This window comes from Cibotium barometz, chromosome 17 (genome assembly GCF_041138505.1).
Source record: "Cibotium barometz isolate CiBa-2024 chromosome 17, ASM4113850v1, whole genome shotgun sequence".
In the NCBI taxonomy this organism is placed as follows: Eukaryota; Viridiplantae; Streptophyta; class Polypodiopsida; order Cyatheales; family Cibotiaceae; genus Cibotium; species Cibotium barometz.
This window is the reverse complement of record NC_141062.1, coordinates 11,726,849-11,748,986: the sequence shown is the minus strand read 5'-3', so window position 1 is coordinate 11,748,986 and position 22,138 is coordinate 11,726,849. Positions and strand designations below refer to the sequence as shown.

The 22,138-nt window shown below is 42.2% G+C and overlaps 1 protein-coding gene across 1 annotated transcript in view; it reads left to right on the top strand.

Moving 5' to 3' along the window:
• The first annotated feature begins 10,689 nt into the window (after positions 1–10,689).
• Positions 10,690–22,138, top strand: part of LOC147629676 (uncharacterized) — a 91,391-nt gene continuing 79,942 nt past the window's right edge. The window contains exons 1-3 of the mRNA XM_086811201.1: positions 10,690–11,109; positions 11,179–11,334; positions 12,133–12,360. Coding sequence (XP_086667327.1) covers positions 10,877–11,109; positions 11,179–11,334; positions 12,133–12,360 — 617 coding nt within the window. The 5' untranslated portion in view covers positions 10,690–10,876. The remainder of the gene's footprint in view (positions 11,110–11,178; positions 11,335–12,132; positions 12,361–22,138) is intronic.

The window sequence follows — 22,138 nt, the reverse complement described above, 5'->3', positions numbered from 1 at the left end:
GAAGAAACCATCCAAGAAGATGTAGGCTTCCTCACAAGCCACTCTTTCTAAACGTGTTCAGTGTACAACAATGGGTAATGATCTTTATGTGTGGCTGCATTACCTTTTTTAACTCCATACACACATAGCTTTCTATATTTGGCATTGGTTAGTCCAAAGGGCCTAAGCTAATAGGCAAACGTGCCACCCATAGTTGGTGAATGTGCGGCCTTATGCTAGTCTTCAAGATGGACACTTGGTTATAACCGGAGAAACCATCCAAGAAGATGTAGGCTTCCTCACAAGCCACTCTTTCTAAAACGTGTTCAATGTACAACAATGGGTAATGATCTTTATGTGTGGCTACATTACCTTTTTTAACTCCATACACACATAGCTTTCCATATTTATTCGACATGATAATGGTTGATAAATGAATCTTATAGAAACAAGTTTGTCAACTTATACAATGGCTCTTGGGATTTGTTTGATAAGGTCTTTGCCTTGTTGGTCTTGATCCTTCGATGAGAGGGATTGTGTGTAATAGCACCTCAGGTAGTACTCCCTATATTTATAGGCAAAGTAATCCTTAAATTCTTTTAAAAGAACTACCATCTCCCTTTCCTCATCCGATGTGAGATCCTTAGCAATGAACATTGGTTTCGGCTCCTCTCCAAGTTTGGCCAAGTCCACCTCCTTGACTTCCATGGTGGGTCTGGTTGAGCTATGAGGCAAATAACTACATACGATTTATACTGCTCAGAAATTGGTCTTAGGTTCATTATATCATCTTCTTTTGCTTCAGTTTGGGCTAAAATCCTCTTGGCTTCTCATTTAGCTTTGGCCAAGGCTTTGTTTCTCTTGTACCTCTCTGATTCAGAAAGTCACGGCTCAACCTTCTCTGGAGATTGGGGTCTCACTTATATTTTACCAAGGATAGTGACTTTTTCTAGTTCCTTGCTCTAATTCTCAGAAAACTCCACATGCACCTGTGTAGACTTAACGTATCTTAGTCACTAGGCATCTGTCAATTGCTTTGTAGCATGTTGTTATGTCTAGCGTAATAATGTTTTCGTCTTATCCATTTTCCAATGTGCTTCCCTTTTGGCAAAGATTTGTTATCAAAGCTTGTTGACAACTTCGCTTTGGAAACATCAGGAATGGTTCTAACCCTCATCTCATATCCACATGTTTCACAAATGTCCTCAAAGATTTCCACATGATGGATGGGGTCACCATCTCCATTAAAGCTTCGCAATATGGTATCGTTTCATGGTGTTTTACATTAGGGCATAAACTTGAGCAACTCCCTTGCCACCCCTATCTATTTTTATTGCTATTCTTAACAAAGTAGATGGGATAGTTGTGGGGTTAAGATTAGGGCTAGCTCATAAGTTAGTTGTGTGAAGTGTGTATTTCCTCTGCCTCTTCCCCTCCCCCTTCCTAGGTTGGGGTCTCGATGATGCTTTTCTCTAGCTAAGGTGGGAAAACTTGAGACTTCCCTATTTGGGTGCTCCTAACCCATGAAGGGTGGTTGATTCCCATTCTCCCTTAGGATCTTCTTGGATTGGCTCTAAAGGTGGCATCCCCTATGCCAAAGCTTGTGCTAGGGCTTGGGCTAGTGCTGCACCCCTCCAATCTACCCCTTCCATGGGTGTCTAGCTCTAGGGTTTACATTCTTTCCTAGTCACTCTATAATGCTAAGGCCCTTCTCGCATCCAATCCTTGTTTCCTTTTATTTACGATTTGTATTTGCCTCTGGGTCTCTCTGAATTTCATTTCTCTCTCCATCTCCTCACTCGTTGGGAAAAGGATATCTCCCGTTCTTGTTGCGATGCCTTCTATATCCCTCTTGATCCTATGAGTGAAAGATATTTGCTCACGACAAGGATGTGTATAGGTTTCCCTTGAGGCAAAAGTTTCTAAGGGAGATGCTGCTTGCACAACTCCTCTTCCCGTTGGAAACCTTTGAATATTTCTCATTGCACGACCCTCATCGCTTGAGCACGTCTTTTGATCAATGTCGACAAAATAAACCCTTGGCAATGTTTAAAAGCCCACCATATATTATTGCGGGGGAGCACTCACTCATTAATCATTTGAGATTCTTCCATGGATTCTTCACTATTGATCTTGCTTTTGGACCTTTCTAGACAAACACACTTTAATGTGTGCTCACTAAAGGATAGCTAAAGGACTAGACCAAATACTCCTATGTTAGGAAGATCCTTGGTAGTTCTAGATGCACTATCCTCTAAAGCAATTGTGTCTCCTAGCATCTTTATGAGCCTCAAGTGCATGTAAAGATGTTTCAGCAAACTAAATCTCAATGTCTAGACTCATTTTTTGTTTATAACCCTTTGGTTACTCAAGGGTTGAGTTATTCACGTGGCATGAATAACTTTGGTTTTCACGTCACAAGATTTCACTTATCCTTTAAATTCAAGGTGATAATATGGACTAGTATTATTCTATCGACTAATTAGGCTAAGCACCATCCACAACGGAGCTATTCCAAAGAATATAGAAGATAGTCATGCGTAAATAACTAGAGATAGTCTCAGGACCGTGAAAAACTTTGGTTTTTCACACCATACAAGATTGGATTGAATCTCCCCTAGATGAATGTGGCCCGTCGTACCACTCATCCATATTTATAAGTACTTAAATCTTTCTTTTAAAAAAGATAACTTCAAAAACAAAGCATAAGTGCCTTTGAGTTTTTGAGTGTAAAAGCTCTTACAAAAAATATAGCAAGCTACAAATAGAAAGTCTTGGGCGTGACAAAAGTATAAAATACTAATTGGTATGTACAAAGGTTTGAGGCCTTAGCCTTGCAAAAATATTAATGCCAAAATATGAAACCATAAGAGGTATTCACATGTATTCCAAACTATCTCATAGTGCAACACATGTTCCATCCGTGAGATTAACACATTATTCACTTAATCATCACCCACATCCAAAATAATATTAGTCAGCGCACATAACCGATTTACACATTAGTCCTGACTATATCATACTAATACACACAGTTGATTTAACACATTAATCTTGGTAAATGATATCCATAAAAGTTGCATCCAAAATAAAATATTTTGAAATAAAAAAATGGGCATCTCCATAAATTTGCTTTTGAGTTTTTGAGTGTAAAAGCTCTTACAAAAAATATAGCAAGCTACAAATATAACGTCTTGGGCCTACCAAAGGTAAAAAATACTAATTGGTATGTACAAAGGTCTGAGGCCTTAGCCTTACAAAAATATTAATGCCAAATATGAAACCATAATAGGTGTTCTCATGTCTTCCAAAATATATCATAGTGGTCCAACATATGTTTCACTCGCAACAATTAACACATAATCCACCACTCAATTATCGCCTACATCCAAAATAATATTAGTCAGCACACAGTCAATTAAACACATTAATCCTTACTACATCATACTACTGCACACAGCTCATTAAACACATTAATCCTAGTAAATGATATACATAAAAGGTGCATCCAAAATAAAATATCTCGAAATAAAATAATGGGCGTCCCCATAGAGGTTATAACTAACATAAATCTTTAGCAAGACTCAAACAATAATTTTTTCATAGTTTTTGTGATTTTGGAAAAATGTAAAAAATAACGCAACACCTTGGTTTTTAATGTGAAAATAACAGAAATGTTGCAAACACAAAAATTATATAAATATTGATTGGATTGCTTCCCTCCAAGCTTCCCAAATACTCACAAACCAATCTTAAAAAATCAAACTTCTATGATACTAAGTTTGCCTGTTTTTTTAGATTGTACTCATTATTATTTAGCAAGTGCGATTGTTGGAATTAGGGTTACAGGAATGCACACACAACTTCAAGAAGATGAGGAAGCTTGAGCACAACACAGTAGTGTATTATGAGTGCCAAAAATGAAAGATAGCAAGCCCTAGAAGATAATGGGCGTATATACAATGCACGGGGGAAAAAACCTCCTAGTGAGGGAAAAAGTGCCCCGGCGGTCCTAAGTGTGTTCACACACATCACTACTATAATATGGTAACAAATCCCCCCTGGAGTGATGCGGTGAACAAGAGCTAGCACTCATGTATAGGGAAGTGTCTAGCTATGTGGACGAATCCACAAAAGGGAGTAAGCCCAAAGCTTTGCGAAAAGCTTCGAACTTCTCACGAGGCAGAGCCTTTGTGAAAAGGTCTGCAAGGTTATCCTGTGTTGGCACATAAGCCAAACTGATCTCTCCTGCAGAGAGTCTCTCCCTGACATAATGGTAGTGCACCTCAATGTGCTTCGTACGAGCATGGAACACTGGGTTCCGCGCAACTGCCAATGCGCTCTGACTGTCAGTGAAGATGGTGGTGGCAGATGGCTGCCCAACACCCAAATCAGCCATAAGGCGTCTGAGCCACACACACTCAACCGTAGCTGTGAAAGCTGCCCTGTACTCAGCTTCACAACTAGAAGTGGCCACAGTAGGCTGCTTCTTGCTCAACCATGATATGCATGAGCTTCCAAGCATGAAGCAAAAACCACTCGTGGACACGCGTGTGTCATAACAACCAGCCCAGTCAGAATCTGAAAAAACATGTAAATCTGGCAGCAATGATCCCCCCTTGGGATAAAACAACCCAAGATGCCGAGTACCACTCAAATAGCGAAAGATACGCTTCACTGCCTGCCAATGCTTAATGCCTGGGCTATGCATAAATCTGCTCACCTGTGAGACTGCAAACTGAATGTCTGGCCTCGTAATGCATACATAAATGAGGCAACCAACAGCTGTCTGATAGAGTGTGACATCAAAGTGATCTCCAGCATCATGAAGACTCAACTTCAAACCTGTCTCCATTGGAGTAGCAATAGGCTTGCAGTCTTCAAGGCCAAATCTCCGCAACAATGTTTCAATATACTTTGTCTGACACAAAGCAATACCTCCATCACACTGCTTAAATTGTATCCCCAAATAATGATGCAAATGCCCCAAATCTGACATCTCAAAAGAGGCATTCAAATCAGCCTTAAAATCAGCAATATGACTCTCATTTGGTCCTGTGAGCAGCATGTCATCGACATAGAGAGCAATGATTAGATGTACACCATCCACACGTTTAACATACAAAGTGCTTTCTGTTGGACTATTCTGAAACCCATGTGCAGTCAAATATGCATGTATTTTTTCATACCAAGCTCGTGGAGCTTGCTTTAAACCATATAAAGCCTTTTTTAACCTGCACACTTTGTTTTCCTGCCCTCTTTGAACAAAACCACGAGGCTGCGATACATACACCTCCTCATGCAAATCTCCATTTAAGAACGCAGTCTTTATGTCCAGCTGATGTACATTCCAACCATTATGAGCTGCTAATGCACAGATGCTACGAACAGTGGTCATACGACATGTGGGAGCAAAAGTCTCATCAAAATCAATGCCCTTCTCTTGAGCATAACCTTTTGCAACAAGCCTAGCCTTATGGCGATCCACTGTGCCATCAGGCTTACGCTTCAATTTGTATACCCACTTAGTGCCAATGGCCTTCTTGCCAGGGGGCAAGTCACATAAAGACCATGTACCATTCTTCATAATAGCATCGTATTCTGCTTGCATAGCAGCCATCCAATTTTCTGAACTTTGTGCCTCATCAAATGAAACAGGCTCACTTTCATCGCACATACTAGAAACAGCCAATGCATAACAATCTGACGCATAAGAGGCACCATGAGAGCCAGAACGAGTGCGACTAGACAAAGGGGCATCCAACTTGCTGTCACGCAAAGTCTGCACCAGCCATCTAGGCATATTCCTAGAGCCCTCAATCTCTTGTCTCTCATCCTCAAGTGCATCATGCACATCTGCATCAGATATAGGCTGATCTGTGCCATCATTTAAAACCTGCATAGGCTGAAAAACTGCCTCATGAGGTATTGCACTTGACTGTGCACCACTGAAAAGAGGCAACAATGTATCATAGACATCACGTGAGCTGATATCTGTCTCCTTAGTACATGAAACCAAGGGCTGAACTGCATCTTCCACAAACACAACATCACGGCTAACCAAAATGCGCTTTGTCTGTGGATGATACAAACGATAGCCTTTGCTCTCAGCACTATATCCAACAAAAATACATTTGACAGGTTTGTCATCCAATTTTCTGCGATGTTGCACAGGCACTAATGCATATGCCAGGCAACCAAAAACACGTAAATGGCCAACAGATGGCTTGCGGCTATGCCAAGCCTCATATGGAGTGACAACCTGTAATGCTTTGGTGGGACACCTGTTTAGTACATAAGTGGCACACATGACAGCCTCAAGCCAAAAACCATGTGGTAGACTTTGACTCTTAACCATACATCTTGCCATTTCCATGAGAGACCTGTTTTTTCTCTCAGCCACACCATTTTGCTGTGGTGTATACGGCACTGTACATTGGTGTTTTATCCCACGCTCAGCCAGAAATGCATTAAATTCTGAAGACATATACTCCCCCCCTCGATCTGAACGGAGGGTGCCCATCTTACTTTCTGACACATTTTCAGCCATAACCAAAAACTGTTTGAAGCACAAAAACACTTCGGACTTTGCCTTCAAAGGATATACCCATGCATGCCTGGTAAAATCATCAATGAAAGTCACGAAGTAAAGGTAGTTTCCAAATGATGGAGTTTGCATGGGACCACAAACATCACTGTGAACAAGCTGCAATCTGCGTTCAGCTCTCACTGATCCATCTTTGGGAAAGGAAGCACGCTGCATTTTACCCAATATGCAGCCCTCACAAACATGCTTGACAGGTGCCTCAAGCTTAGGCAAAGAAGACACCATTTCAGATTTCTGCAGGCGCAGCAAACTTGCAAAATTCAGATGACCAAAACGTGCATGCCACAGTTTTGCATTTGAAATAGCCTGCGTATCCATAATAGCACATGCTGAATCCTCTACACATTTGCCATCCATATTGAGCTTATACAGCCCTCGACATAGTGAACCAGATGCTACAATGATGTCACCACAAGAGAGATCATGAACAGCACATCTGTCATCCACAAATTTTACAACCAAACCTGTTTTGGCAAATGCGGAGACTGACAGCAGATTCTTTTTGATCCCTGGCACATACAATGCATCAAAAAGTGTAAAGGTGTTGCCATTTGCAACATTCAGCACAATCTGTCCAACTCCTTCAACGGGATAAGAGGAGTTATTGGCACAAGTGACAGTATTCCCTGTGGGAGCAGACTCAAGGAAAGTGAATAAACTGCGCTGCGAGGTGATATGCTTAGTGGCACCACTGTCAAAGTACCATACATCTGAATCTACTGCAGACATACATGTGTCATGCAAAGATGGGTCATAACTGCACTGCGCATTGAATGCCCATTCTGTATCTAGCACAACATTAGCAGATTCATTGTTAGAAGGAGAGGCATCTGCAACAGCCATACCAGCCTCTTTCTTCTTAGCCTCTTTCGCAGCCAGCTTAGGACACGCTTTGATGACATGATCATTTCCCTTACAGTACTTGCAAAATGTCTTCTGTTTGTCACCCTTCTTCTCATCTTTGTCTTCCTTCTTTGGTTGCGCAGCATTTGCAGATTTCTGCTTACTAGAAGAAAAGCCAGCTTTACCTTTCCCGCTTCTCTGACTAGCAACGAAAGCTTGATCTGCGACACGCATAATATTCCTGTTTTGCCTTGACTGGTCTTCTTGCAGCAAAACAGAAACTAACTCCTCAAATGATAAGGCATTGGGATTGCCTTTCATCATCAAGCGAAGAGTGGAAGCAAAACCCTGATAAGAATCTGGTAGACCATTCAAAACAGTCTGCACAAGTGAACTGTCTGACAGGATTTCATCTGCAGAAATGAGCTGCTCTTTGAAATCCTTGATCTTTGTCAAAAAGCTATCCATAGAATCACCTTCGTTCATATGCTCACTCTCCAACTGTTTTCGGAGGTAAGCAACACGAGCCTCATTTCTTGCCTGATACAATGTGGCAAGTACATCCCAAGCATCCTTAGAAGTCCTGCAGGAGCGAATATGTGGGATAATGGTACGTTTGACAGACAGCGCAATCAAGGCATGAGCCTGCGCATCTCTACCATCCCAACGAATCTGCTCTGCTGAAAGTGGTGGTTCTCGAACAGCTGCTACAGCACTTGTGCCTGCACCATCATCAACAGTACCTGTTTCTGATGTGTTTGCAGCATTCCCAGCCACAATAGGACGTGCATCAATACCCTGCACAATGTTCCATAACCCCTTTGCTACCAATACATGTCGCATCATATATGCCCACAATGGATAGTTGGTGCCATCCAACTTATCCTCAGCAGCCAACATGCGGAATACATCATTGTTGTCAGCCATGGCCATTGACTGTACTACTAGATGTAAATGCTGTCTGTAAGAGGTAAACCTGTATAAAATCGACCTGTGCTATGTAGCACAGCCCAAAACAGACGAATGGGCACCTGTCCTGCAGATTTTAAACTTGACAGAAAATCTGCACAGTAGGACGATTTTGCCTGCGCAGTACTTGGAATGCAAAAACGGAGGGCGAAATGACTTCAGATCAAAATTCTGAAACAAACAAGCCCTACAGGCTTTCCCACGGCATATACTAACCTGCACAGACGCTCGTGAAACCTCGTTGCAATCGGAGGAGATGAAGCGGCAGGTGCCGGTGATGCTGCCCGGGAGGAGGAAGCCTGCTCTGATACCAATTGTTGGAATTAGGGTTGCAGGAATGCACACACAACTTCAAGAAGATGAGGAAGCTTGAGCACAACACAGTAGTGTATTATGAGTGCCAAAAATGAAAGATAGCAAGCCCTAGAAGATAATGGGCGTATATACAATGCACGGGGGAAAAAACCTCCTAGTGAGGGAAAAAGTGCCCCGGCGGTCCTAAGTGTGTTCACACACATCACTACTATAATATGGTAACAGCGATATATTGTAAATGTGAAATTGAGGGATCATCACTTTTTCGATTGATTTTATTAACATTCACTTGCATCACATTCTTGTCAAGGTTTGAAATTTCAATCTTCATTAAGACTTTTCTAATAATTGTAACTTTAGTGTTAGTTCATTTTTTCAATAATAATCAATGCTAGTTGCACTTTCGATTGCTTATTATTAGTAGTGAAATTCTTGAGTATTTAAAATATTCATTCTTTTGGCATGAGTTGTTTTATATTGGAAAATAGTGTTAGATGTAACAAACCAAAATGTTTACTATTACTATTTAGATTATTGTAATATATAATATCTTATTTTATATATAAACTTTGGATTAGTATTAATTTTCATTTAGTGTTGGTTATATTTTTTTCTAGAATTAGATTTTATAATATTTTTTTATTTTTAACTGAGTTATATTTATGCAATTTAAGCATGTCTCTTTTTTTGTTAAATTTTTGGCATATAATGATTACTCTACATCATGCAACATACATACAGTGATCACTCTACATCATGCAACATACATAATACAAAAAAGAATATTACTCTAAACTAAATAAACCCTAAATAGGCAAGGTAGAATACCATTTACAAATGGCATACCAATCAAGACTTTGTATTAAATGCATTGGGAATGCATTTCAACACCCTTTCTTTAAATACTTTTGAGTTATGACACCTACCACCACCAGTCCCTCCTCTTTAAATGCTTTAAAAGCATTTCCCCACATCTTGGTTAGTTACTTTGTTAAACATTTAAATGCATTAAATGTTCAATTACTCATTACATTTCCATGCTGTGAAGCTTGCATCACACCTATGTGAAGCTTGCATCACACCTATGTGGTTAACCAAGTTCGTAAAGAGTTTTTTGACTATGCTGATTTTTGGCACGATTGCTTGGCCAAGTTTACACTCTGTTAAATCATTTAAAGCATTAAATGTTCGATTACTCATTCCATTTCGAGATTGCATCACACCTATGTGGCTAACCAAGTTCGTAAAGAGTTTTTCAACTATGCCGATTTTGGCACAACTACTTGGCCAAGTTTACACACATAAGCGTGTCACAAAATTCTTGACCAAGTTGATTGGGTAGTTGAAAAATAGAGTAACCTCCACTAAAGTCTTAATGCCTTCTTGGATGTTGGATCCTCTCTCAAAATCTATAGATTCTCCTTTATTTCTACATGCCTTCAATGTTGGGCCAATAATGGATTCGTTTAGAAAATTGTTTTTGAAAAAAATCCAAATGCCACTTTTCAATTCCCATGCCAAAGTGTGGAAAGTTAAGGGGTAAATGATGGAATCTAACAACTTTGGGCTGGTAAGTAGATGCATGTATAGTGAAGACTAACAAAAAGCTCGAAATGGTGCTCACGTGAGTCTAGGTGGCAAAACCAAGCTTGGAGGTTTTCATAAAATCAGATTCCAGGCACAACTGTAGTGTGGGTGGAAATTAGCTGAGAGTTTGAAAGTGAAAGCTTTTAGTAATAACACCTCTAGATATACAGAAGTACATGAATCATGAGAGACTCTATTGAACCTTACAGTTTACAAGCTTAAAATAATTATTCTAAGGTATCATAAACCTTAGACGTGTGCTCCGTTTTTATTTAATTAAATGCACAAAAAGATATTGGGTGCATATTATTTGGGAGCATTGATTGGGCGTAGCCAAGGCCAGTAAGAGTTGCTGTTTGAAAGATATGCTATTTTCCCTCCTTCTAATTAGGTGACACCGAGTTCCATTAATGAACGATAAGTCTAAAATTATCTCTTCCTTCTTCGTCTTCAGAGACGATTCCTGTGTGCAGCCACGCCGAGACCGGGGTTCGAAGCACAGGAAATCACAGTGAATGCTCGACTCCAGCAGAGACGGCTGCTCCTCCTCCTCTACCACAGCCACAGCCAGAAGAGATGCCTCCTCCTCTTCCACTACCACTACCACCACCACCACCACAGCCACGGCCAGAAGGGATGCCTTCTTCTCCTCCTCTTTCGTCTTCGTCTTCGTCCGGCGAGGAAGAAAGCGCGGAGTGGAGGGCCTTGGAGCGTTGCATTACGTCTTCTCTAAAAGCCTTTGCAATCGGGGCTAGCTTGCGAGGAGGGCTGAGCCTCTTCTCGATTCTAACGCGTCTGAAGAAAAAGCGGTACGCTTTCTCTGCTGCTTTCCCTTCCGACTATGTGTAGCCTCTCCTCTGATTCGACGGTCTTTGCAGACTGGAAGGAAGAGCAGCGCTCCAACAAAGACCAATGCCAGAACTGCTCAAGTCGGTGCTAAAAGAAGCTCTGCGCTACGGCCTGTTTTTGGGATCATTCGCAGGGACTTTCTCCACAGTGGATGAGGTTATAGCAGCTTTAGGGGGATTTAAAAGGTAAACAACATGATTCTGTCCATGACATTTTTAAATTGGAGGAGCAGAGGCACATACGTTCGTACATAAATGTCATTCTGATGTGTTCTCCTCGTGCATTAAGACCCCATGGTGCTTTTACGAGGAGATTTAGTGCAAGTGATTTCATGAACATATGCATAGTCATATGAACATATATGAGAGGTTCACCAAATCCTTTGTTTTCATAGATAGCCACGCTGGTGGGGCTCTACTGCTGGATGCTTCTCTCGACTTTAATGTCGTAAAGTGCTCTAGGAAACCGAGTGCTCCAGAAGGGAACGGGGCAGAGAAGTTTTGACACTGCAAGTTGTGCTTATCGCTGGAGGGTACAGGCATTAGGAATGGGAAGAGCGTGGAATCTTTGTCGCATGTAAAGAAAAATTATTAGGGTTGAACTCGAAATCGATGTTGAGTGTGACCTGTCATTCGTATTTCATTATCCTGTATATATGTTGTTGGTTGTGATTCTCAAGGCTTGTCTTTCAATGCTGCATCTTCACTAGAATGGAAATTAGTCTTCTACTTGGACTGCTCTTGCTTCTTCTTTGTAGCTTGTAACACATTTTTGATCTTGCCAGTGGGGTTGGCTGGTGAGTATGCACTCGTAAAACTCTGGAGATCTACTGTTTCTTGAATGAACACATTTCCTGCATTCTAGTAAGCTATATCAAGGTGCTTCGGGAAGGAAAGGGAGTCTGACAGGGTTAAATTATCACTAAGGATCTTATGATACTGCTTAGAAGCTATCATTCTAATGACAAAGTATCTGTGTCACAGGACTGCAGGCTGGCGGGCATTGGTTGCGGGAGCCATAGCCGGTCCATCACTGTTACTAACAGGGCCAAAAGTACAACATACAAGCATGGCTATTTACATTCTTCTACGAGCTGCTGTCCTTGCATCGCGATGTGGGATCAAAAGCAAACAGTTTGGATGGCTTTTTTGTCCACTTGCTTGGAAGCATGGAGATGCTGCCTTAATGTGCTTGTCTTCTTCACAGATTTTGTAGGTTCATCCATGTAACTTGGCTACTCTGACTCGTGTACATTTTCTTGAGATATTTTGGAATAGCTAGTGTATGGGCATCTTGATTTTGTTTGATTGAGTGCATGCATTTCTCTAGAGTTCATGTTTTGATTTCACATCTGGCTTGAAGTCTGGTGCAATTCTTAGTGTTGCTGCACGATCATTTTTCTATAAATTGGCATTGCATGGAATGGGAATTGAAGCAATTTTTTGTGGAAAAGACATGCTCATAATTATGTGGCAAATGCCTTATACAGACTTAATTTCTGGTTTATGTGTTTGATCTGGGCATATCACAAAGTTTGAGGAAGATCTTGCTCTAACCTTTAAAGTCAAATAAGGAAGCCTTGGCTGCTCTGTTTAGAATAAACTAACAAGGAAGTTAAAAAAAGTAAGAATGCATTCGCTGCAGACGTCATTTGTCTTAGTGAGAAACAGCCCTGTGGCTTCTCCTTGAGCTAGCCTTTTTAGCAAAGGTGCTTTTGAAGATTGAGAGCACTTCTTAGGTCATTGTGCACTTGTTTTCCTTAATCAGCTATACTTTGTTCATGAATTCTAGAGCTACATGATCTCCATCGACATTTTTGGCAACTCTCAGAATAGAATAAGTGTTCGTTCCACCTGAGGATCTAGATAATCCATTCTCCATGTGTTGGCTTGCCATATCAGTGATCCATACCTGCTCTAGGGCTAGGGCCATCTCTTGGCATCCTCTCCGCTTAAAACATACAATGTCATACTCTGAATCCTTGGTTTGCAGGATGCTGTGAGTCACGGAGATGTTTGGTTGGCCTTCATATGAGCACTGGCATGGGTTTCTGATAAGGGTGTAAGTATCACCTCCGCTTCTGGCCGTCTTAATTGAGATAGATACGTTGGTAAACAAGCGCAAAATATCCCAAGTTTCAGGAGCCATCACATCTCAAAACTTGTGGGCCACACTACTCACATGCCCTCATATTACTTTTTCGGCCTCTCTCTCTCTCTCTCTCTCTCTTCTTGTTTAAGGTTACAAGTTGGGTGCAAGTGTTTCCCCCCCCCCCCCACTCCCTTTCCTCGCCCAAATCCTTCTATAGTCACAATTTGTTAGCGGTCCGGAGGAGGCTTGGTCTTGTGACTGCAAGGCCACCACAATACCTGTGGCCCAAGTCACAAGCCCACACCACTGGGTTATGTGTCCGTTGGTGTTGGTGCAAGCGTTAATATGGATGATTAATGCAGTGGAGTAAACACAAACAGAAGCACTCACTAATAACCTACGATTAATCTATATTTCACTGGAGAAATAGGAGAAATGTTTATTTATCTGACGCAAAATCATCCCCAAATGTGACCAATCTTTGAGTAACCCAAGCTAGTGGAAAGCCCAGCTTTTCCCAAAGGCTAGCTGCTCCTGTTTCCACATGCATCCTGCTCTTGGATGTGATGTAGATATGATTGTATGGACAAGTGCAAGGCCTAAGGCTAGGCACTCAACATTTTGTGAGTCCTTGTTGAGGGGGACAAGTCGTCACTGCAGCACCAAGGCTATGTTGTCAAGCCAAGTCCTGCAAGTCCCATGGTGTACATTTCGTATTTTGTATATTTTGGTCAGAGTCTTTTGGTACAGGGTTTTGAGCTTCTGGTCATGTATCGCTTTGTAGGTTGCTTTGTAAAAGTGAGGCCTTTGAGCATATAAGAGGCTCACCTTAATGAGAAATGAACATTCACTTTAGGCGGGAAATTGGTAAAAGTGTCTAGAACTTGAGACTTTGGTCTCCTTAGGGTCAAGTGTAAAGGCGATGTGGACAAGGACACAAGGGGTTGGCTTGAGCCTCAAGCTACCTCAAAATCCTATAAATACCCCTTACCACTCATTTGCACTCTTAAACTCTTGTCCATTTGTAACTCCACTTTTACAAATTTGAGAGGCTAGCAACTTGAGTCCTCTCTTGTCAACACTTGCTTAATACAAGATCAGTGTGTTCTCCATGGATTAATTATGTTTTAGCCTATTTTCTCATTAATAAACCTACTAATGTTTAGACTTGGTTACTAATTAGGTTACTTAAGATTGTCATGATGTTTTTGTCCAACCCTAACCCGTAAATCCTGTACTCTCCTATTTTCTCATTAATCAACCTACTAACGTTTAGACGTGGTCACTAATTAGGTTAATTAAGACTGTCATGATGTTTTTGTCCAACCCTAACCCCTAAATCCTGCACTCTCCTAACAATTTTCAATAATGTACGGGGTTGGCAGATCTGTCTCTTTCTAATTCCCATACTCTTTCCCCTAAAAAACCCAGCCACTTACATTGACAGACTTTACTCTGTTCAAGCTCTTTTTCTTGGTTTACTAGAAAGATCTGTCATTTCAAGGCTGGAGATATGTTGGAAGTGCAGAGATTTGCAGATGCAATGACAATGGTTGTACAAAGTTTCTTGGCAGATTTTCAAGCAGTTTGTGATCTTTTGTGTATAAAATCTTTGATTGCACTTGCAACAGAATTGTTTTGGGGGACTTTTATGTTGTTTTGGAGCAAAAAGCAGATTGCGGAGGTAATTTCTTATTTTAGTTTTAGCATAGTTGTTTCTAGATGTTAATTTGCTGTTTTAAGTCAGGAAATCAGAGAGAACAGATTCATAGAGATGATTTGGATAAGGTGTTTAATTAAGAGCAAGCTAACTTCAGAGTTGTAGAGTTGATTATGAAAGGAATGCTTATGATCTTCAAGGCTGCCAGATCTGATCATAAGCAATAAAATCAAGGACAAATTTTAGCAAGAAGACAAGAGAGCATAAAATTTAAAAAATATGGAGGCTTTGAACGGAAAATAGACAAACTACTCTTTGGAAGACAAAGAGAATCATGGCAAAGGCAAGAAACAAGGAAAAGAGAGTGTAGAATTTAAGAAAAGATGGAGGCTTTGAACAGAAATTAGACTAATACTCTTTGGAAGACACGAATTTAAGAAAAGATGGAGGCTTTGAACAGAAAATAGACAAACTACTCTTTGGAAGACAGAGAGAATCATGGCAAAGGCAAGAAACAAGGAAAAGAGAGATTCAGATTTGATGATGTGTAAGGTTGATTAACTGGAGCAGTCCAGGATGTTTAGAGGCCAAAAGCAGTCGCTTGGATTAGATTTTTTGAACTTGAGGTTTAGTAACCTTTTGGTCACAACAGTAAGCCAGGGGTTTCCCAGAACAAGCAATCAATCTAGTCCAGTCAAGGAGCCCAGTAAACTTCTTGGAGAGCAAGGCAGTCAACGTCTTGATTCTGAGCAGTCGTTTGCAGGTACTTCTTTAGTTCATCTTGGGACAATGTCACGTCTCTCTTTGCGTTTTGGTCTGGGGTCAGTGTGTATGTGGTGTTGCAGACTTGATGCTATGAGTTCCCTTGGCCCCAGACCAGTCATGCCACCACTCACACGAGTCACCAGCTAGGTGACTTTGACACGACAACAAAAAAAGCTTCAAACTGATGAATTCAAGAATGAAGTTTGCAGGATCAAGCATACTATCATATTTACTGAATGTCACCTTTTTGGGGGAATGGATTGACAATACTAGGAGTAGTGGCGATAGCGAATTGCATGCGAGGGGGCAGAGTATGCTTTATGTTCTTCCGTAGTACAATGTTCCTCCTCTATCTGCTGCTGCTGGTACTCAAACGTCCTTCGACGTGCCTTTGCTTCTGAGGGAATTCTATCGATCTCTAGAACCCACTCATGGTGAATCCGATCTGCTGCTTAGCTCTATTTAAACTCCTCTGCCTGGTACTTCTAACGCAGTTCTTCCATAGCACATGCTCATGTTGTCGATCTCGCTCCAAAGAAAACTTTGGTCAAAATGCTAGGCCATCAGGGTAGGATGCTAACGAACTAGGGTAGGTTGCAGAGTCAGTAGCAACGGCAAGAAGAGTTGTATCACATTGCTCATCATGGCCTCAAAAGTCTTGGGTATATGCTCTACTACTTGGATCTATGAGAATGTTTCCATCGAGGAAGGTGCTTCCACCAGAGCAGTCTACTCCATTGTCTCCTCTTGTGGGTTCATAGTGGAAGGCTTTACCATCTTTCCAGCACAAGACAACCATCCACTAGAGAAATAGTGGCTCTATTGAGTCTTGGCTGTCACCCCGGAGCTCAATAAACCTTCGCAAAAAGAAAATTTTCGGGCTCTTCTCCACCCATCTTCAAGTTGAAATGTAACATGTGGAAGCTTATGGATCTATTTGTTAGTCTTGCAGATGGAACAATTATTTTCACTTGAATGCAATAGAGGAGAGATAGGTAGAGAAGATACTGCACAGTACACAGGATAGGGTCCCAATAATTCATTGAAGGCCTCCATCATGGATGGCGTATTTGCTTCATTACTGCGTTTTTTGCAACAAGTGCAATTGGGGCTGCATTTGGCCACTTTTGGATTGAATTGAGATCTATGCAGGAACACAAGGCTCTAACGTATGCAGGCTGCCGGAGGACTGCTGTTTTAACCCCCTTCAGTCTGCTGCCTACATTGACCTTACTGATGCTTGCGACTGCCTTCAATTGGGCTCTCCTACAGTGAAGGTGTTATGCTTGCACAAGAATGAGATGTGGGAGGAAGAAGATCCAATGGACCTTTATATTACAGTGCTGGTCAGCCTGTTTGCCGCTGTTGACCTGCCAATTGGCCTATATGACTGACGACTGTAGTCAAGGGTGGCAAAATTGCCTATAGCCCCATCTATGGGTTCACATCCGGGCGGCCTGCCTTCTGCAATTGGTCCATTGTTTGGGCTGCCCATACAGCTGTCCACAGCCCCCTTTGTGGCCTTCGCACTTCCCCAATCTCTTGGTTGTTGGCTTGTACCCATGGTGACAGGATTCACACACAGCTAGACCTTGCTCCATAAGACTGACTCTAATTGGGCTTGTCTTGGCACCCGACCAAGGTCTAAAAAGTGTTTGGACACCCTGTATTTTGCTACATTGCAAGTGGTTTACATATTCAGTGTGGGGCTAGCACCTGACTAGACAGTGCAAGGTCTAAGCAATATGGGGAGAGAAAAGGAAAAGTTAGCCAAGAGACAGATCTAATACCTGCTTGCTACGTATTGGAAATTGTAAGGAGAGTGCAAGATTTTGGGAATAGGATTTTAGCAGGAATAAATTTCCACTTATTGTCTTGTGGATGACTACCATGAGGTTATAAATTGCACATGGATTCATCTAGGTATATATATATATATATATATATATATATATATATATATATATATATATATATATATATATATATATATAACATGATTAATCCATGGAGAACACACTAATCTTGTATTAAGCCTTGTGATTCGAATTTGCCTTACTTTTATACTATTTGATGGTGTCTTCTATATATTTGAGGAGTTGATGAGATCTTCTTAGCTTCTTACTCCATTGCAAATAATTCCTCAACACATTCGGTTGCATGGCTTCTTCAACCACGAGCTTTGCATTGCCGGGGCCTTCATATTCTTGCCATTCTCCAAATTTCCTAACTTTCTGAATCATTCTTCTGCTGTGGGTTTACTGCACAGGAATATGGGCTTGAACAGATCAGGTGGGAGAAGGTTTGCTGTGTGGAGACGGGGGCTAATAATTGCAGTCTGAAAGAAGAGAAACAGAATAGGGCGTGTGAAAGGGACTAGAAAAGGATTTTTAAAGGGTGTGTGTCAAATCCGTCCAAAACCCTAATGGATGACAGGTTAATTCTTCTTCTTGAGGAACCTCCTTCTTTTACCCAAATCTTCTTCCCCATGGCTATGGATGCAATGCTCCAGAAATCCTTGGCTTTCCCAAAGCACAAGGTTGCAGCTTCTTGCAGTGGTGTTTTCTCCCACCGTTTGCCTCCCATGTCTGCCTGTCATTTGATGAGCCCAGTGATGTGTGAGTCAATTCTCTAAGCTGCGATTTTGAAGCTCACGTGATGATGGGCCCCTTTCTTTTTTCCTCCGGGCACGTTCAGGATGATTGGTCTTTTCCAAACGATTGGGCTGCTTCTTGATTGAACTAATCCTTAAAGTTTCTAGGGTGATTGAGATCCTTACCGGAGTCCCTTCCAAACTAGTCTTAAACTAGCCCAATTGACTGGATATTGGATTGGATTCTTTGCCTGGCCTTTGCTCTATTCTAGCTCCCAAAAAGTGTTTTGACCTCCTAGAGTGGCAATGTGTAAGTGTCTTGTCTGTGTGTGAACCACCTCTTAGAGGGGTATCAAATAATATCTAGATATTTGTGTGTGCCTGACATAAGTAGTGATGTCATTGGGGCAACCTATAAAGGTGGATGTACTTCATTGAAGAAATCAAGTAAACTATCACATCATTGAGTTGTGTACTCCACTCTCTCTCTAAGAGCTTTGTTCTCTTTATTCTCTCTCTATCTTTTTGAACACACACTCCTAAGTCAAGAAGATCTTTCAATCTCCATAGCTTAGGACATTCAACAAATTGTATGAGAGCACCAAGATGATATTGCCTTGAGCGTTAGTGACTTGTACGCACAGTGTGTGGCCTCAACATCTGCCAACTAGGCGCCCAGTGCAGTGCTACCCCATTTGCTCTCTTGCAACAATAGCTGCTCGCATTCGCTTCTGCTGTCACCTAGTATGTAACATGCGGAAGCTTCGAGGGAGATTGATAACTTCAATGCTCAGAAATCAGCACACTTTTCATGACGAGAATAATGCACAAAACTGAATATAGATGTGCAGGAAAATAGAGAGAGAGGGAGAGGGAGAGGGAGAAGAGGACACAATATTGGGTCCCGAATACCCTCTATAGGGCCCCCACCACGAATGGTGTATTTGCTTTTATTAGAATGATGCAAAATCTGAAAAAAAAGACTAAACTTGAACCTTCTTGGCTGAGATAGATCTTTGCCCTTGACCTTCAATCTCACCCTTGCGTTAGCTTCTCCCTTGGCTGTCCTGGCCCTTGAGTAGCTTCAGCACCTTGTGAATTATGAGATGTTGGACTGAATTATGCCTTGGGTTTATATACCCCTTTCCTAGACCTGGTCGGCTGGTTATGTGGGGTCGGTTTGCTGAAAAAGACCCACGACTAGTGAAAATAGCATTTTAATGCTATTAAAGCCAACATTCTCACACTGGCCCTTTAGACTTGGCTTGGCCGCCTTGTGGGCTGTTGTCCAGGCTTGCGCAGGCTGCTGGGCAGCCCCTGGGCACTGGCCGACTGGCTGCTGGGCAGCCCCTTTGGCCTGGCCGCCTGGCTGTGGGCTGGCCCATAGGCCCTGTCGGCTGCCTGGCCAGGCCCCTTGGACAGCCTGCCCAGCCCATACTAGGGCTGGTGCGCAAGACCTGGGGCCTTCCTGCCCCCCTTGGGGTGGCCCATAGCCTTCCCCATGCTCATACCTAATACAAACCTACATCTACACAGTCGTCTGACATCTGGTCGCAGACTAAACACAGAGCAACTGACATCATTCCAGAGGGAGACTCACAACGTGGACTGGCACTGCTTCATGTGCAGGACAATGCATACTTGACCTCGGACGAATGGAGTGGAACCCTAGCTGATTCATCTTGAATTGGGCTCACATGGGACCATATTTCCACTCCAGGTCCTGCACCTTCTTGTTGGGATATGTCCACGTGGCATCCAAGTGCGCGATGCACCTAACATCCCCTTTTGCTTAACTTGATGGAAGTTGCATAGCCTTCAAATAGTCCGTCAATAAAGCCGGATAGTCGAAGAACTCTTTGTCAAGCCATACCGCTTCGTGGGTCCCTCGGTCCTGAAACTTTGTGAGGAACTGTCTTTGTCTTCGGCTTGAGCCATGCTTGAAGTGGTGCAAAAGGATCTGTTCTGGAACCATCACTTCAGCTTCATCAACGATATCTGGTTCTGCTTCGTCTTTCACTTTTGAAGGTACCGGACCTGCATATGGTTTTAACCAACTGACATGGAACACATCGTGCATAGTCCAACTCGGAGGTAGCTTGAACTAAAGGCAAATATGATTTCCACTTACCTTGCTAATCGTGGACATAACACTTCAGCACATCAAAGCATAGTAGCAAGGGAACCCCGTTTCCCCCCTTTTCATGGTTGGAGAGCCAAATACTTCTCAGAAGCACTGGCCACCGTTTGGGCAATCTAGATGTATATCATCGCACAATGTGCGCCTTTCCTGATTGCCTGTTTAGCTTGCAAGTGGCTTATGAGCGGAAAGTTAGGAATTCCTGGCGCACTGTTAATGGTCACTCGGTAGTAAATATAGCCATACAACGGGCGCCCAAAACAGGGTCCAAACACGAAATTGGACCTCAAATAAATTCCATTGAGTATTACGGAATTTGCAAAAAAAATGTACACATATGTCCTATTAAGCTAACCTGTTAGATATTGATTAAGGATATCGCAAACAACAATAGCACGCATCAAAGCTCCCTCTTCATGATTCGCCTGTGATTCTAACCCCAGCGCATTTCCCTCTAGCTTTGTAATTCCTTCCTGGACCTTTGTCAACTCTGCCTGATCAACAAGCTCCATGGTAAATAAACAGAACACAAACTCTATGCAAAAGAAAGCTCATAAATACAAAATTACATCTGTTAATATTGAATTAAGTTAAAATTCTAAGCTTTAGTTAATAGTACCAAGCTTGCACACAAGGTAAAGAGTGCAGTGTTTATAAACAGAGAAAACATTGTGCATCCTTGTGTTTCGAAATGGAGAATTCTGACTAGACAGATTATGGGAATACATTAATGATATATATGCCGACTAATTTGGAAAGTGTGCTTTGTCCCATTTGACATCACGAAGGAACTTGTGAAACCACTGAATGCTCAATATTATGTTTGCTCCTACAAGAGGGGCAACCATAAAATCACGCACAAACTCTATGCCTTGAATAACTAATTTAGGACCTAGAGCTTCATACTAGACGCTCTTTGTCATGCCTGTGCTAAAACCCTCAACTTGCTTGTCCACCGAAGTCAGGACGAAACAGGCACGTCGAGCGGCCTGTTCCGTGACCACGTCCTTCGTGCTGCTGCTGTCAAACAAGACCACGACTCTCTGGCCACCTATGTAGCCAAAGGTCTTGAGCAATTCGTTGTGCTCATACTCCTGGTCATGGGTGCCCTTCTGCTTATCTTCGAGCTCCCGGCTAATGATTCTCCAACTGAAGCATTGGGATTTGAAGAACTAGGGACAACCATTGGGGTCTGTGTGGGAGTTGGGCTCACCATGGAAGCCGTGGGGACTGAGGCGGCGGTCTTTGGAGCGGTAGTCTTCTTAGGACACTCCCAAGAAGTGTGTTCTTTTGTATGACAAGAAATACCTACCCTCCTTCTTGTACTAAGCAATCTCCTCAGCACTCAACTTGCCACCAGTCTTACCTGCTTCCGCTTTCTAGTTTGGAGTAAGCTTGTGCGCATTGGTCGAGTTCTTGGAGCTAGAGGCTCCTGTGCTCTGTCCTGGGGAAGACCGCGTCTGGTTTTGGCCTTCTCCCCCCGAGGTGGTAACCTTGGGAGTAGCCGGCTGGGATGTCTTGGGCTTGCCACCATTGTGCTTCATTTCAGCACTCTGAGCAAGCGAGAGTGCGTCTTCGAAGGTGGCTGGCCTAAATATACGCACCTCCCACTGGATTTGCTGTCCAGGCCATACAGGAATTGCCCTTTCTTGTTCGTATCATATAAGCCTATTTGCAAACATAAGTTCGAAATTCTGTTGGCAAATTGAAGGACTGGTTGTGCCTTCTGACGCTCTCCCC